Source organism: Ascaphus truei, chromosome 3 (genome assembly GCF_040206685.1).
Source record: "Ascaphus truei isolate aAscTru1 chromosome 3, aAscTru1.hap1, whole genome shotgun sequence".
NCBI lineage: Eukaryota > Metazoa > Chordata > Amphibia > Anura > Ascaphidae > Ascaphus > Ascaphus truei.
In genome coordinates this window covers 403,708,540-403,726,709 of record NC_134485.1, presented here as the reverse complement: position 1 = coordinate 403,726,709, position 18,170 = coordinate 403,708,540, and the positions used below count along the sequence as shown (strand labels likewise).

General features: G+C 43.4%; 1 protein-coding gene across 1 annotated transcript in view; it reads left to right on the top strand.

Annotated features, from left to right (window-relative positions):
• Positions 1-18,170, top strand: part of TMEM135 (transmembrane protein 135) — a 420,640-nt gene that overhangs the window by 81,187 nt on the left and 321,283 nt on the right. The window contains exon 3 of the mRNA XM_075592564.1: positions 5,054-5,146. Within this exon, the coding sequence (XP_075448679.1) occupies positions 5,054-5,146 (93 nt within the window). The remainder of the gene's footprint in view (positions 1-5,053; positions 5,147-18,170) is intronic.

Sequence of the window (18,170 nt, the reverse complement as noted above, 5' to 3'; positions counted from 1 at the left end):
GCCTGCATTCTTCAGTCAATCTGGAGAATGCAACATCAAGGGAGGAAATATGAATATCTGAAATAATGTGTATTTGTACTGCAGTCAAATGTTAGAAGGGTCCAGAAACAAAGGCGCTACAGGAGTATAAAGAAAGCTGCTTGTGTGATTCAGTCCAGATACAGATCCTGCGTCCTAACCAAGCAAACTGTGAGTTCCTATAAGCGCATTTGTTATGCTGTCTCAGTGCTACAGTCTGCTTTCCACAAGGTGCTGGAAAGAAGAAACAGATTACAACAAAGAAGTGCAATTCTGATCCAGTCATTCTACCGCGCCCATGTGGTCCAAACAGATTTCTTGCTTTGAAATCTGCCACCATCAATTTTGTCTGTGACTAGAATGAAGCAGAGATATAACCGCTATCGCACAATGAAAAAAGCATCTCTGGTTATTCAGCGGTGTTTCCGTCTGAATAAATTACTGCAACGTGAAAGAAAGATATCACGGGATTCAGTGGGAGCTGGTGAAAACTCCACCATGGTTGAACTGCTGAAGATCTTTAATGCTGAGCCAGACAGAAATGGTTACGCCAGCAACAAAGAGATAACCGCACGTTGCCTTGGACAATTCGCAGTCAAACCAGTGGATGATGCTTTTGAGTGAGAAGTCTTCTGCGTGGTTAAGGACAATCATTTTCCTACTGACTCGTCTGAAAATCCTGAAGTATCCGTTCCTGATGCCTATGCCCCTACTATGAAGTTAAACACAACTCTCTTGAAGTTCCCTGCAATGTCTGATGTACCTGTTCCTGATGCCCATGTCCCTGTGATTACGTTAGACGCACCCCCCTTGAAGTTCCATGCAATGCCTGATGTACCTGAGGCTGATGCCTATGCTCCTGTGAAGAGGATAAATCCACTTTTCACAGATTTCCCATCAGCACCTGACGTACATATTGAGTCAGCCTTCCATCAAGGTCTCCCTGAAGAGCCTGGAGGGTTGTCCGACTTCCTGGCAGCACCGGCTGTACCTGTTGATGATGCCTACGTACCTGTGAGAAGGATAAATACACATCTCTCAGATTTCCCATCAGCACCTGATGTACACATTAAGTTGGTCTAAGGTTTCCCTGAAGAGCCTGAAGGGTTGTCCGGAGGACCTCCCTGGAGAGAGGGGGGGGGGGAGGAGAGGAGAGAGAGTAATGTCAGGAATAGCCCTGACATCGTTTCCTAAATCTCCCTCAATTCATTTCCTTTGTCTGTCCACCGGGTGTGCTGCTGTTTCTGCCTGCTCTGATTTTTCCTCTGTCTCCTCTTGGTGCTCCTGACCTCCTTCTCTGTCAGTCTTTATAGTTTTCCTGTTTCCTGTATCTCCTGGCCTTTGTTTTGTGATCTTGACTCCTTCTGTTTCTGCCCTGACCTGTTCCCTGTTGTCCTGATTTCATATTAAAGGCCCTTGCTATTGAATTAATTTGCCCCTGTCTATTGCCTGCTAGCAAGTCCCCGTCCTGTTCCCTAGTCTCAGTCCTGTTCTTGAGTTCCAGTCCTGTACTTGCTTTTCTGCCTCCAACCTCTGCCTGTGACCCCGACCACCTGCCGCCTGCCTCCGACCTCTGCCTGTGACCCCGACCACGCTATCTGCCATCTTCCTGCGACCCTGATGAGTCTTGCCTGCTCCTCGTTCTGGCCACCGAGGTCCTACCCGCTCCTGGAGTCTCCCCCGTGACACTCCTTTAGACACGCCATTAGTGTTTCGCGAATCATCTGTCTGCTTGTTCAGGGGCTTTGTCAGGGACTTGAAGACCCTGAGGAAGTGGACAGGTGATTCGAAGTTCATGGGAATACACTGCACCACAGAGCAAAATACTGACTGAAGGAGGGTTACTCCACTGACCCAGAAGCTACATCCATGTGCTTGAGTATAAGCACTTGACTTGTGAGTGATACTATTTATCTGTTTTTAATATTATAAGAATACATTTATCTGTGCCATAGTGTGGTGTTTGTTCTTTTCTTCTCCATTACAGTACTGCACCCACCAAAGAGTTTGGGAAAACTCTTGAAGAAGCACCCACCACCCATGGACTTTACTTTTATTTTATATACAGTATTATAGGAGGACCTGTGTGTCAGGACTCTGTGTGACTTGACATATATTCCCCTCATTAAGAACGATAGCCCTTAATGATTCCAGATATTTTAAATCTGGAAAGAAACAGTACTGTATGTCTCCGGTAATAGCATAGATGATGAAACAGAGGCAATGATCTACTTATCACTGAAAGGAGAGAGGAACAAAAGCGAGTTCAGTGGATCTGAGTCCTAAACGGAGACTTCTACGTCCAGCTGACTCACTCTGGGCTGGTGCCACTGATTGATGTCAGCAAAAACCTGACACATCTTTTGCGTGTTACACACGCTTTCTCAAGGGATGGATGATTATACTATATCTATACAAGAAAAATGCAACCAAACTTCACGTGATAATCAGTGAAATAACAAAATTGCACATTTTATAAAGCAACCCAATGTGTTATTCTGTGACAAACCTTAATACAATAGGATACAATTGAATAAACCTTAATACAACCCTTTACTCTTGTTTTCTGGTTGTTTCAGGTGCAGCTCTCTCATATACATTGATGCCCAGAATGTTAACCTTGTTAAGCCTATATTTGTCCTTAAAGACCTTAACAAATTAGCCCCATTGGCCCAAATTTCAAAGTGTAGTGATGTTATAGTCAATCGAACTGCATCACGTTTGCCTTTGCAAGGTTCATCCGTCAAATGACTTATTGTGCCAATATTTCTGCACATGCACAGAGACCAATTTTCTGAAATGTAGCTACTATGTCATGGGGCCCTTGAAATACTAGAGCCACGAATTAGTGGCCACATTATTGGGTAAGACAGGCTAGGGTTTAAACTGATTTGATTCTGAGAAAATGTAAATGCTGGTTTAACTATACTAAACCACCCACATTTATATCAGATATCTTTCTAGAAACTTAAAAAAAAACCTAATTCAAATTACATTTTGGGTAATTTTGTACAATAATTCACATTAAACCAATAATTGTTGTCAAACGTACCTTTTTTGTCATCCTTTTGCTACATGGTTCTGAATTTAATCATATTCGATTCCTAATGTATTTATTTGTCATAAAATCAGAGCAAATCTTTTTTTTTTTTTTTAAATAATTTATTATGTTCTCAGAAAGATTACAGTAGACTTTCCATAATTTAAAATCATGTTCTTTTGGATCGTCCTAACCAATTGTAGAACTAGACACGTCTGTTTCATAGCTTATTTCGTTGTTACTGAATGCTAAATCACATTTTCATTTCAAAATATTACTTCAGCTGATTATTTTGGGAGTTAGCAATGCCAATCAATTGTAAGACTGCATGGCAACAGCGAGAATAACGTTAGAATTAGGAGCAATGTCTCGTCTTGGAAAGCAGTTGTAAAATTCCTTATAAAGTCTGTGGCTCTTTGTGTAATAAAAAGCAGCTGCATGGGATTAAGAACGCTGAGTGCAAGGAAACCTATAGTGTGTCCTGTACATCCTTGCATGCTCGGTAGGAGTGTTACACAGTCTAAGCCCAATAAGACGTCTAAGCCTGCTCCATCCTTAAATACCTCCACCAAATCAAGATTTTCACTGCCATTCAAGATGCTCATATTATCACCCCTACTTAAAAATGTGTTCAGATAATGGATTAATGTGAAAGCATGTATCAAAATAATTTATTTTGATCGGTTTAGTAAGTAGTAGGTTTTTACATTTAGTCCCAAAAGCTGTGTTTCCAATGGTAGCACAGCTAATTATGCAACTTGGCTCTAACACCATTAGAAAATTAGAATTGTACAATTTTTCTAAATGCGTTGGTTTACCCAATGAGTTTGACACAGTGTTTCCCTTGAAGCAGGATTGATAGTGAAGATTTAATTGTCATAAAAATGTATGGTGGTATTTATTAAAATAATAATCAAAATAAAACTCATCCGTATTTGTACGCAGTAAGATACTACAGCAGGAGAGCTCGGATCATGCACTCACAGAACTGCCAATCTCTGCTCTGCTTGCCAAAGTCACGCTGCATATAGTGTTACGCATGGCAATATGGGGCATGACTTTGAAGAGCACAGCTCTGCCTCTAAAGTGGCTCTCTGTGCGCAGTGTTTCTAGCATTGGACCTTCTGCATCAGAGGTTGTAATGCTATACTCCTCTTGAAATAAAAACACCCCTTCAAAAAAATTGAGGCGTATTTTTACTCCCCATAAAATAAAAAAGCACAACCTCTGATTTAATGTATTTATTTTGCCTCATGTATTTATACTCCTTCATTTATGATCAAGAATATCTGCGTTCTTCGTTATTGCATAATCTTGTAAACAAACTAGAAAAGAATTACAAATTGATGGTGTTTTGAGTCTTTTGAACATTTCTGAGAGATTGGCATAGAGACTCTTGCAAGTTCTGAGGTTGCCAGGATGATGTATTAAAGTTAGTTACTTTACATCCAGAGCCGAAGATTATTAAAAAGTGTAGATTCTGTTTAAAGGGGAGAAGAGTACTGTTCTCAATTTTGTCATTATTTCCACTCTGTAATCAAGGAAGGCCGATACTGTAATAAGTGTCCACAGTTTCCTCTTTGTTTTGCTGAATTGGTTGGGGGAAAAATTTAGACAGCCGAAAGGATGTAAAAATGGAATTGTACTGTGATTGTCTCAGGTCCAAGAGGTACAGATGCATGTTTACAGATGTCTATTCAAACAAAGAAGCATTGTTACTTGAGGAATGACCTGAATCCTGAGACAACCCAAAAAAATCAGTGTAATTACAATCGGTTGCATATGGTTGTTAACCCCTTCACTGTTGGAGGACCCTTAAGACAATTGGGTAAAACCTTGGTCTTATTAATATAGGTAAAGTTTATTAAGTGTCTTGGGGCTTTGCATCAGGAAAGTGGTGCACATTCATTATGAAAAGCTATAATAAATGACATGACCGTTACTTGTGAAATCTACCCGTACAACCAATTTATTAATTGTACATTTTTGTTACAGGAGGATACTCGGAAGATTTTACTTTTGGTCACCTGGGTTTGGTGCTGCGTTGCCTGCTTCCTACTTTGCTATTCTGATTGAAAGAAAAAGCAGGTAAATACTACTTTAATGGTTGAAGTACATGTTACTAGTTTATTTGTTCCTTTCTTTTTTTTCTTTTTGAAATGGCACATTCATTTTTAGGCATCCTCTAAACCAGGGGAGCGCAAACTTTTTTTCCCTGCGCCCCCGAGTTTGCGCATCGCTGCTCTAAACCTACGCTTCATTTGGCTTCTAGCAGTGAGGGCTTGTGAAATTGAGCAGAAATAATAGGTTGGGTATTGTAAGACATCTATTGAAAAAAAAAAAAAAAAAGTAACTGTACTGTAAGGTGTCTGCTAGTGCTGGAAGGCGTCTTCTGGAACAGCATTGGTTAGTCAATTTGGGCATCAATCTTTAACCATAAGTCTGCTTCACATGGATTCCGATAGCTGTAGACCATGGGTGGCCAACTCCAATCCTCAAGGCCAACCAACTGGTCAGGTTTTTAAGGATATCGCTGCTTCAGCACAGGTGGCTCAATCAGTGACTCAGGATGGCTTGAGGACTGGAGTTGGCTACCCCTGCTGGAGACCCATCAATTATTACTAAGAGGACATTATAACAACATAAAACGCTAAATCACACAGAGGAGCGGCAACACGAGGAACAGAAAGGGGTGCCTGGAACTAAGCCACCCTGGCCAAAGTGGAGACATTCAAAATACAAAAATAAAAATAATAGTAGGGCACAGCATGAACTGCTGTGTGTCGTGAGCTCTATACGCAGGATGTAATTTTTGTTTCATTTGAGAAGTTTTCAAGCAGTTGTTGACTAAAAGAAAGTTAATTAGTCACACAAAAAAACCAGTAGAGTATTCATTATTCAATTAAATAATTTTCAGTTCATAGCAAAAAAAACTAAAGTGGTCAAGCGGAAAAATATCATGAAATAATTATATGAATTTAGGCTGATCTTTTTAACAACAGTCTATTAATATATTTAAACTGAGTAGAATCCACAAAAAAGTCTGGGATCCTCAGCTATTTTTACTTCAGCAGGGTGCAGTAAAGAAAAATACCACTTGTGGTGCATTTGCAGGTCTTAGTCAGGTCTGCAACCCTGTCTTTTCCCCATTATCGCTTAGCAAACAGTGCTTCCACTGCAGCCAGGGAATCTGGGTAATGACATGGAAATGAGCACAGTGTGTCACTTCTTTACATTTTGACATGGACCCCTATGAATTTATGCCTGCCGTATTATATAGCTTTTCAGCGCAGTCTGGGTTTAAGAAGTGCATAGCCAGTAAACCTACTAACAGACAGCTGTTTCAACCATTTAGGTCTCATCATCTTTTACCCACCATAATTTTTTTAATGTCTATCTCATCAGGCACCTTACTCAGTCTAATGTGGTTAAAAGATCTCTTGCCCTATTAAATAAGAAGTTAAAAAAATAATAATTTCATAAAGCATTCCGGAAGAGGGATAGAAACAAATAATCCGGCGCCTAAACAAATCTAAATAAAGTGCAGATAGCTATCTGACCATATATAAAGTCCAATCATGTAAACCTGTAGTCCTTCAGACGTATCCCCCAGGTGACATCACAATATGTAAAAGAGAAAAAGTCAACCAATCATAGCGTTTACCAGATAGACTGTTGATGGGACAAACACACATAAAACACTTAACAAACTCAAACAAACAATTATGACAATACAAAATAACACCTTATGAACTGGACATGACTAATTTAATTAAATTAATAAAATATAAGCATACACAATAAAATATACAGGGGGTAATGACTAGTAGACTGCTCCGGTGGGGGAAAAATTGAAAACCTACTTGCAGCAAGTAGGTATAAATCAGGCGTGATATGAATGTCTTTATCCAGGCAGGCTAAACGCAAGAACGGGCTGTAGGAATTACCTTCCCCAGATGAGACTGCCGACGCTAGTCCCACTATTTGGGTGCCAACTCCGTTGTAAATACCGCTCAGGAACAAATTACACACAAAGTCCCAACGCCGGCTACACGTGTAGTGTGAGTTGCGCGCGCAGATGTGGAAGTGTCTCTTCCATCAGTGCCGGTTATCAGAGCTCACAGCAGATTTGTTACTCTCGTCAAACTCCCAGGACCACACTACATGTTTAGTGATGATCTCATATCCTCAGGGGCATCAGCATTCAGGAAGGGGGAAAACATGACATTTTCAACTAGTGTTAACACACCTGTACCTCCATCAGGAATAAACGTCAACTTTTAGTTGTATTAACAGATGTACGAATTAATTAAAATGGAGACATAAATTCATAAATGAAATTGTGCTGTTTATCAGACTAATCAACCTAATTCAGGTGCTTCTTCAGAAAGCCTGCATTAGAAAAAAATTAACAGATGTGTCCAGATTTACTGTTTTCGGGGCCGCGGACCAACACGCCGAAATACGCAGCCTGTCCTCAGCCCTGAAAACAGTACATTTTGAAGCCCGGTTGCAGCCTGGGAGGATTAAAGCGAGACAAGTGCAGAGTTAATCCTCCCTACCCAGCCAGGTTGAAAGAGCTGCACAGAGGAGTCCCAGAGAGAAGCAGTCTCTTTCTGTGTCTCCACGAGCAATTCATGGTTTTTTTGGTAATAGGACTATTGCCCATTAGTGTGTGCGTGTGTGTGTGTGTGGGGGGGGAGGGGGTTGAGGGGTTGAATGGGTAGTTGCCCTGGAATGGATGGAATGATGGTTAGGCCTCCCGAGGTGGGGGGGGGGGTAGGTTGTTAATCCCAACTCCAGCCCCTTAGGGTAATGAAAGGGAGTTATTCAAGTATTTAAATATTACAGGCATACCCCGCATTAAAGTACGCAATGGGACCGGAGCATGTATGTAAAGCGAAAATGTACTTAAAGTGAAGCACTACATTTTCCCCACTAATTGCTGCATATACTGTACTGCAATCGTCACATACGTGCATAACTGATGTAAATAACGCATGTGTAACAGGCTCTATAGTCTCCTCGCTTGCGCACAGCTTCGGTACAGGTAGGGAGCTGATATTGCTGTTCAGGACGTGCTGACAGGCGCATGCGTGAACTGCTGTTTGCCTATTGGGCGATATGTACTTACTCGCGAGTGTACTTAAAGTGAGTGTCCTTAAAGCGGGGTATGCCTGTATTTTGTTTTAAATTATAGCTTAATATTGATTGCTAATGTTGCTATCGAGGGCCTAGTTATCCATAATGTCAATTAATTTTATGTTTTAAATGTATTGTGAATGTTTTTGTTTTTTTGGTAAATATGTGTATTTTATTTTGGTTAATGCCCAAACCACTTTTAGCCACATTTGGCTAATAGGGATGTAACGCTCCCTGCCCGGCTTCCTAGAGTGGTTACATCGGTATAGTTATGTATTGAACATCAGCATAGATTTACCTTGTCTTAGGCTAAGGCCCCGGTCACGCCGCTGTAACGCGCGCCCGCGATATTGGCGGCGCGTTCAGCCGATTCCCCGGTCTGCAGCTCACTGCAGGAGGAGAGACCGGGGGGGGGGGGCGTGGCGGGGGAGTGACGGGGCGCGGCCATGACGTCACCCGGCAGGTTCGCCCTCATTGGCTGAACCGCCGGGGGGCGTGCCTAATCGCTCGACGCGAGTCCTGATCTCAATTCTATTGAGAGCAGGAGCAACTCTCGCCCGAGCGCTGCGGCCCCCCCTCGCAGCGGGCCCGGCGCCATTGAGGGGAGGGCTCTCATCTGTGCAGCGTCTGCCACAGTGGACGCTGTAGTAGGCAGCGGGGGCAAGGCCTTAGGGTGCTGGCTGTGGTCGGCTGGCCGATGGAAAAGATGGACGCCAAGAGTTTTTACAGTTCAATTTCAATCTTTATTCATGTTCCCAGACTTGGGAACACTGCATTCACATTTACAATAAGATTGACATGATTGTATCTTGTTTCATCCATTCTGTTATCACTCTATATACATAGTTCTTCCCTTGGTGCCTACTAGTATTAACACTTCTGGGAGACGCATACACTTGTTACTGATAGGAATACATGTATTAGACTAGGACCACTTGCTTAGCATTATCCATTCGATCCTGCAATTTCGGGACCCTTTCTGAAATTCTGTCCTATTCGTGCATTCCTTTCCAGGCAGGTTACTGCTACTTTCTCAGGGGCTGTAAATTCTGTACATGGAGATCCACGTGTAGGGCAGATCCCCTGACATCCTAGAAACTTATTTCTGCAGCTCTCTGTGGCATGTCTGCATTCCCTCTCTGGGACCTGCATATATCTGTTGTCCATGTTACAGGAATTCTAACTCTTAAGGTACCGTCCCTAACTAAAACAGAATAAACAATGGGGCACAATCTCTTCTTTACTGGGAGGCACTTTCCTCCCCCTGAAACCTAACTTTTCAGACCATTCCCTCTGACTCTTATACCCAGTGCCACGTAGTTCCATGTGTCTCACAGAGTGGAGTCAAAAGGGGAGGTTGGGAGTTGCTCAAGTAGTTTCAGATGGAGATCTCTTTTTTTTTTTTATAACTTGTATTTTTTATTTTTGTGAAAATACAGCATATATACATCTTATTTCCAGTACTGTGACCTGCATTATTCATATCTCTTATGTATGATAGCTGAACACAAACATTGTCATCAAAACAAAGTTATAAGCAACAACATAAACTTAAATAATAAATAATCATAAAGTAAAATTAGGTGGGGGGGGGGGGAAGAGGAAGAGGGTGGGGAGGGGGAGAGGAAAGTTGGGAGGCCGCAGCTCTGATCAACGCTTCAGGGACCGATGTCTGGCTTGATTTGTTGCTGCTGGGTGGGCTACTCCATTACCGGAGAACGCATCTAGCTACTATTAAAGCAAAACGGTGGCTCTCTCCACCCCAGGGATGTCTGTCTGGGCCAGCCAAGGCGTCCAGACTTTTAGGAAATTTTCGCCAGTGTCATTGACTAAACTTGTCAATTTTTCCATCTGGCATACGTACCAAATTCTATTCCGGATTTTGGGTATAACAGGAATTTCATTTTGTTTCCATAATGCTGCAATCTCGCACCGCACGGCTGTAGCAAAATGTGCTATTAGTTTAAGAGTGGCTTTTGAGAAGCCTTGTCTTGTTCTTCCCAAAAGGAAGAGACCGGGATCAAATGGGATGTCGAGGCCTAACAGCCTCTGAAGCCAATTAATGATTTTTTTCCACATTGGAATTAGCCGGGGGCAAGACCACAGCATATGTAACAGATCAGCGGGTTCTCCACACTGTCTAGGACAGAGTGGAGAACTACCGTTTACAAATTTGGATAGTCTAAGCGGGGTGAGGTACCACCTCATTAGGACCTTATATGCGTTCTCCTTTAATGTTGTGCACATCGAGCTCTTAGCAGCTGCTGTTGCTATTTGGGTCCACTCGTCAACATCTAAGGTCTCTCCTAAGTCCGTTTCCCATTTTAGCATGTAACCTAGCTTGTGGGTGACTTTAGTTCCAGAACCGATCACTTCTCTATACATCTGCGATGTGAGTCCCTTTGTGTTGGTCTCATTCAGACAGAGCTTTTCGAATGTTGTCAGAGGTGGGTATGGGGTTAAATTATTGTAGAAGGCTCTGATCTGGAGGTATCTAAAAAATTCTGAATGTGGGATATTTTTCTCTTCTCTAATTTGTGCAAATGATATGAGTTTGTTGTCTACCACCAGATCTTGTAATCTCATAATATTATGCTGTTTCCAAATTTGAAAGTTAGCGCTAGGCATACCCGGAGCAAAGTGTGGGTTCCCCCATAGGGGTGTCATTAGGGTTTTTCTGGACGTAAGTCCGCATCTAATTTTGGTAACATCCCAGATTGCTAATGAATTGGTCATTGAGGATAGCGGCTGTTGTATAGCGGATTTTCATGCTATTTTTGGGGTCCATAATAGGTTGCTTAGTTCCAATGGGGAACAAGCTTTGCTTTCCAATGCTACCCATCGCTTCAAATCAGGGTGTACTTGCCATTGGGAGAGTTGGCATAATTGGGCCGCTCGATAGTATGAAATCAAGCAAGGTACTGCTAAGCCCCCTTCTGTTGGGTGTTTCAGTAGGGTCTGTTTAGTAATTCTTGATTTTTTGCCCCCCCATATAAATGTAAAGATGGTGGATTGTAGATCTCTAATTTCCTTTAAATTTAACGGCACTGGGAGGGTTTGGAATAAGTATAAGATTCGTGGGAGAATATTCATTTTTATGCTATATATTTTTCCTATCCAGGAGATATTGAATTTCGCCCACTTTCTTATATCCTCTTTTAGTGTTTTGATTAATTTGGGATAATTTGCTTTATAAATTGATTTATATTCACTTGTGATAAATACCCCTAGGTATTTGATCGCTTTAAGGTGCCAGCGAAAGTTGAAGTTTAAAGAGATTAGTTTTTCCTCTGGTTTTGGAATGTTGACGTTCAAGGCTTCTGACTTTGACTGGTTTATTTTAAATCCTGAAATTTTGTTGAACTTATCTAATAGGCTGAAGAGGTTAGGGAGAGAGGTGAGTGGCTTTGACAAGACCATTAGTACATCATCAGCATAGAGGGCTATTTTGTGGGTTTGATTATCTAATTTGAGACCGGAGATATCCGGATTTTCTCTCACATGTGCCGCTAAAGGCTCCATACACATGGCAAAGAGTAAGGGCGAGAGGGGGCAACCCTGTCTCGTGCCACTCTTGATCTTAAACATGTCCGAGTGATAACCTTGATGCATAACTTTAGCTGTCGGACCAGTGTATAGCGCCATGATAGCTGATATTAATTTATTCTCGAAACCAAATGCTCCAAGTGTAGCTTTTAGGTATGCCCAGTCGATCCTATCAAAGGCCTTTTCTGCATCTAGACTTAACACCATAATTTTAACTTTTTGTGATTTGGCTATTTCTAACAGATCAATGATTCGTCGGATATTATCTCCCGCTTGTCTATCCTTAATGAAGCCGACTTGATCTGGGTGTATTAGTCTAGGTAGGATCTGACTTAATCTATTGGCAATTAATTTAGCATAGATTTTGATATCCGTATTGATAAGCGAAATAGGTCTGTAGCTTTTACAATCTAATGGGTCTTTGCCAGATTTATGAATTACAGAGATTGACGCTTGGAGCATGTTTTCGGGGAAGGGTTGTCCTGCTAATACCGCGTTAAACATTTTGAGCAGGTATGGGGCCAAAATTTTACTGAATTTCTTATAATAGAGGCCCGAGAAGCCATCTGGCCCCGGAGCCTTCGAGTTCTTAAGGTTGTCTATAACTAGGTCTAGCTCTTCCATGGTAAAGTCAGAACTCAGTCGCCCTTTCTCCTCTTCCGTCAGCTTTGGCAGCTTTGAACTCGAGAGAAATGACTCACGGAATCGTTCAGTATTCTGGTTGTGAACTATTTTATCCCCATTATATAATTTCTCGTAGAATGACTTGAATTCTTCTACAATTGCAGATGGATTGCCAGAGATAGAGCCTGAGGATCTTTTAATGGCTTGGATACTATAATTAGGAGGTCTGTGTCTCAGCTTGTTGGCGAGCATAGTATCTGGCTTGTTTGCTTTATCGAAAAATTTCCTCTTTGACCAATTCAGGGATATATCAGCCTGGGATGTTAATAGAAGATTTAATTCTATTTTGGCATCTCTTATTGGTTTGAGTAGGTTGGGGTTATTGGATTGTTTATGTTTGTCCTCTAGGGTTTTCAATTTAGATTGTAGTAAATTTATTTTGTATTCACGTTCTCTTTTCTTTCTAGACGCAATACTAATTAGTATGCCCCTGAGCGTGGCTTTATGAGCCCCCCACAGGGATAGATAGGAGTCTACTGAACCGTGGTTTAATTGGAAAAATTGATCTATTTCGTTGGCTACTAATTGGGCGGTGGCAGGGTTTTTTAAGAGGGCTTCATTAAGTTTCCAGTTTGCTCTAGGTCTGTCCAGAATTAGCTGGGTGCACCTTAGCTCTATAGGCGCATGATCTGACCATGAAATATCATGGATCCCTGTATGGGAGATCTGCGGAACCAGTCTGCTAGAGATAAAGAAGTAATCGATTCTGCTATATGAAGAGTGGGGGTGTGAGAAAAAGGTATAATCTCTCTCGGTGGGGTGTTGCTCCCTCCAGATGTCTAGGAGATTATTCTCTTTCAGACCCTGGCGTAGAGTGTATGACGCATGCTTGGATTGCCGGGGTTGAGGGTTTGATCTGTCCATGGTTGGATCGAGGACTGTGTTAAAGTCCCCTGCTATTATTAAAGGGCCCTGTGCAATCTTGCTTAATTTATTGAAAACGCTTGTGAAGAAATTGGGGTCCACCTCGCCAGGGGCGTAGATAGATGCAATAGATAGTGTTTGATCATTTATAGAACCTATGAGGATTATATATCTTCCGTTCTTATCTTTAATGACTTTTTCTGCTTTAAAAGGACACTTGTTATGGAATATAATTGCTACTCCCTTTGTTTTCTTTGAGGAGGATGAGAAATAAAATTGTCTGAATCTTTTATCTAGATATTTTGGGGCGCTCTTTATGCTGAAATGTGTTTCTTGTAGTAGTATGATATCAGCTTTTTTCTGCTGGTAGTCAGCAAAAGCTACATGTCGTTTATTCGGGCTATTTAGGCCTTTCACATTATGGGATATGATTATTAACCCCATTACGGCATACCTAGTCGAAATGTTCTAACCTTAGTGTTTGGTGTGTGGTGTTTGTAGGTGATCTTTACCTTGTCTGTATCTGTCCATGACATCGGTGTCCCTCTGAGGGGTCCTTCAGCGTGTTGCGCGGCGAGCGGCCAGATGGGGAAGGGGGGGGGGGGTAGGAAGGAAAAACAAGGGATGAGACATACAAAAATTTAACAACGGAGATCCTTGTGGGGTCTGAGACTCCAATGGATCTCTTGCCTTTGGAGGAAGGCTGGAGTCTCGTACACCACAATCTGGTGCACGATAGACCAGGTCAAAACGGTCTTCTCCTCTCCAAAGGACTTGGGTGAGTGTCCTGTGGTTACACAGGACATTCTGAATCGGCAACATGGCAAGGGCCAGGAGTAAGTGGCTCCCTCCCTCGGCTTTTCATAAACGATGATATATGATATATGATATGTAAACACACACATAACTATTTAATAACCTTAACCTTAACTGTGAGGTTAATAAAAAGAACAGCAACCTGTATTCCACAATTCCACAATTCCCGAGAATATATGGTGAACAGTCTGAGGCGTGTCCAGGTTCGGGCTGACTTTACCGGTCTTGGATCTTATTTATCATGGGTGCCCTGTTTCAGTATCTTAAGGATTTGTGGAGCTTCCACCTAGATACTCTAGTATCCCGCTTAGGACTGCTTCTATAATTATTCTATAATTATTGCTATAATTGCTTCTGTAATTATTTTTAACCTACATTTTCCCCCTTTTGGGGAATTGGGGTTCTATATATATATATATATCTATAGTGAATCTAATCTCTAATTGATCTTTAATTATTATTTAGTGACAGTGCTGAGTGTAGGTATGTATAGCCCACTCCTTTGACTGTTGTGGTGTAATGGCAATAATACCCAGACTGTAACAATCACCTTCCATCCCCCTGTGTCATATGTATGCAGAGAGATGCTATCAAGGTGGTTTCTAGGGGTATGTGCTCTGAGGATTTTCACGTTGGCGGATCTGTTGACTCTGTTAAAGTCTTCTCCTGCATGTCCCCTAACGAGTGGCTGTCGGTCCCCTTCCCTTACTCCCCATCCCAACTCATTCCCCCCGGACACATCATTGATAGGAGACACAGTATTATATCAATATATCCCTATAATGAGTTCTGTGTCTCGTAACTGTAGGTAGATGTCACTCCTATATCGGGGATCCAGGCCCCCCCCCCCGCCGGGCCGCCGCGTCCCACCAAAGCCCGCAATGTAATACCCCCCCCCCCCCACCAGCCCGCATGCGTCTCGTCTCCAACACCCAGGCCCGGGGGCATGGGGGGGGGGAGGGGCCAACGACGTAAGGAGGGCGAAGGGGAGGGCCACCCGGTCTGTGCAGCAGCAACTCTTGACCTGGTGTGATGTCGCGGGGCCCCGCAGGGAGGGAAGTGGAAACCGCTCCAAACCTTTCAGTTTTTCTTTGGTGAAAAATCCAAGATGGCTGCTGTTCCCGGGCAAATGATTGAATCGGTCAACTTTATTAATGTCTTTTTGTGAACAAACGGACAGTCCAGTGGAGTGCCCTTTTAAGGCTTAATTGCTTGCAGCTGGGCATCAATTAAGGGCTTTTTCCCGCGATTTGCTCCGTTGACGTGTCACTTTGTTCCAGCCAGGCTCGGGAGAGGACGTTGCTGCTTCGATCAGGTCAGTGCTGTTGTTTTGAAGGCCCAATTTTTGCAGGAAGCGATCTCGGTCCTCCATCTTGCGCAGGGTATGAGCAGCGCCATTCTTCAGCACGAGGAGACCGAAGGGGAAAACCCAACGGTACTTTATCCCCTTATCCCTGAGCAATCTGGTAACGGGCGTGAGGTCTTTTCTTTTAAGCAGGGTTGTAGGGGACAGGTCCTGAAAAATCAGGATTTTGACCCCCTCGAATTCTAAATTGCCTGTGGCTCTGGCAAGTTGACACACTGCTTCTTTTATTTTAAAATAATGGAGCCGGACAATAATGTCTCTAGGGGGGTCGTTTGTTTGAGGTTTGGACCTCAGAGCCCGATGGCACCTGTCGAGGTGGAGGTCTGATTCCGATTTGTCCGGGAAGAGGCTAGCCAGCCATCTTGTGACAAAGTCGTCAGGGTCAGTATATTCCTCTGGGACCCCCCGTACCCGGATATTATTCCGGCGGTCTCGGTTTTCAGTATCTTCTTGCTTGCTAGCGAGGTCATTGATTTGAGCTTGCAGGCTTGCTGAGGTTTTCTCATTTTTGCGTACAGCTTTTACTGTAGTGTCTAGTCGCGTCTCCAATTCATCAGTTCTAGCCCTGATGTTATTGATATCTCTTTTTATGTCAGAAAGTTCTTTGTGCATGTAAGCTTTGAGTTCATTGCAGAACTCCCGCATTACTTTTCTGGTCATTGACTCGTTTGCTTGAGTCTCCATGGAGTCTGCCTGTTCACGCTCCTCATCTGAGTCAGAGACTGCATGTGGTGATGGGGTTCCCGCTCTGTTCGTCCGTGCTGGATCTGTTTTGTTAAAATAGGTGGTGAGGACGGCCGTAGCCCGTCCTGATTTCGGTCTTGTTTGCATCCCGACCTATTTCGCTCTCAGATGATATATTTGTTTTGTGTGGTTTTTCGGTTTAATCGTTATATAGTTAGCTTAATATCGCCGACGGGGAAGGAGCTCCTACTTTAAGCAGCCATTCCCTTAGCCCTCGCGCATGCGCCTCCCCAGATGGAGATATCTTTAAGCCAGAATATTTGTAATATCAGAAATACCCATAAAGAGAACTCTATCACAGAGTGGGTAAAAGTTACTGAAAAAGTTCAGAGTAATGAGAAGTCTTGCATTTTTCATAGTAGCAAAACATACCCTGAAGGTGATGGTGGATGAAAGAATCCACACATCTGAAATCTCATTGGGTATGTCTATTCAAATACATTTATTCATCAAGACATAGTACTCACATTTTTCTTTTTTTGTTCCTTTTTCCTTACCTACTCCTTCAGTCTCTGTTGGGGGCATGACAAGCCACAGATGAAAAAAATCCAGTTTCACAGTTGTGCTCGCCACAAACCAGGACCGGACCGCGGGGCTGAGGTAGGGTTGTATAATCACCGACCTTAGACCGCGCAGACTGATCCGGAATGCGTAGTTTGTAGTCGTATATAACAGGGTCGGGACTGGAGAGAGCAGTGTAGTCAGTGGACGAGCCAGGGTCAGGATAGGAGATATCAGGGTAAACGTTATCAAAGCGGAGTTTCGGTAACAGGAAGTCAACAAGGTCCCACTTCAGCGTAGAAGCTGCAGGGCAAGAGTGGGTTCTGCGCGAGCGGCGATCATGGCCCATGGTGCCGATCTCCGGAAGGGATAGGCAGGCCGGAGTGGGCACACCGCCGGGCAGCACTGGTAACCCAAAGCTTCAGCGCAGGAGTCCAGAACAAGCCTGTGCAAGGAGAGAGAGCTACAGACCTCGGGACTAGTAGACCGGCCTCTGCTAAGGGAAGAGCAGCAGGCCACAGGAAACAGGGAGCTGAAGTTACGCTGGAGATCCACCACTTCAGCACAGGAACCAGGACACGGCCTCTGCAATGGAGAGAGCAGCAGGCCCCAGGAACCAGAGGCAGGCCTCTGCTATGGGAAGGGCAGCAGGCCTCAGGAAACAGGAAGCTGAAGTTACGCTGGAGATCCACCGCTTCAGCAAAGGAACCAGGATACGGCCTCTGCATAGGAGAGAGAGCAGCAGGCCCCAGGAACTAGAGACAGGCCTCTGCTATGGGAAGGGCAGCAGGCCTCAGGAACCAGGAAGCTGAAGTTACGCTGGAGATCCACCGCTTCAGCACAGGAACCAGGACACGGCCTCTGCATTGGAGAGAGAGCAGCAGGCCCCAGGAACCAGGAACTAGGAACAAAGAACATGAACATGTAAACAGCAACAGGGTGGCCAAGACAGGCGGCTGTGGCAAACACAGTGAACATCCAAGAAGGATTATGCTCGGCAGAAAAGCATTGTGGGAAAGTTGTATTTAAAGGTCAGCAACCCAATAGCAAAAGGGGCGTGTGACAGCATTGCTCTAATGACTGAGCCCAGACTGGGGCTGCAGTAATAGCTTGCACAGCTGCAGAATATATAATGGGGAGTTTTCCAGGACTGCACAGGTCTGTAAGGCAAGGTAAGCAGTAAACCGAGGTGTGGATTCCTTACATCCAGGAGCTGGAAAAGCAAAGTTACAGCAGCGCGCAGCCAAGGGAGTCAGGGTCAAAATAGCAATAAAAATAAGTTTATTTGTTGGACATAACCAAAAAGGAGGTGCAAAGACACTCCTATGCGTTTCGCACCTTTGGAGCCTATCATCCATTGCTCACTATTACTTTACCTCCTCAGATTAAATTAGTAACCAATACTGGGGGGATGAGCGGGGGATTGGGGTTATAGGGATATTGGGCATT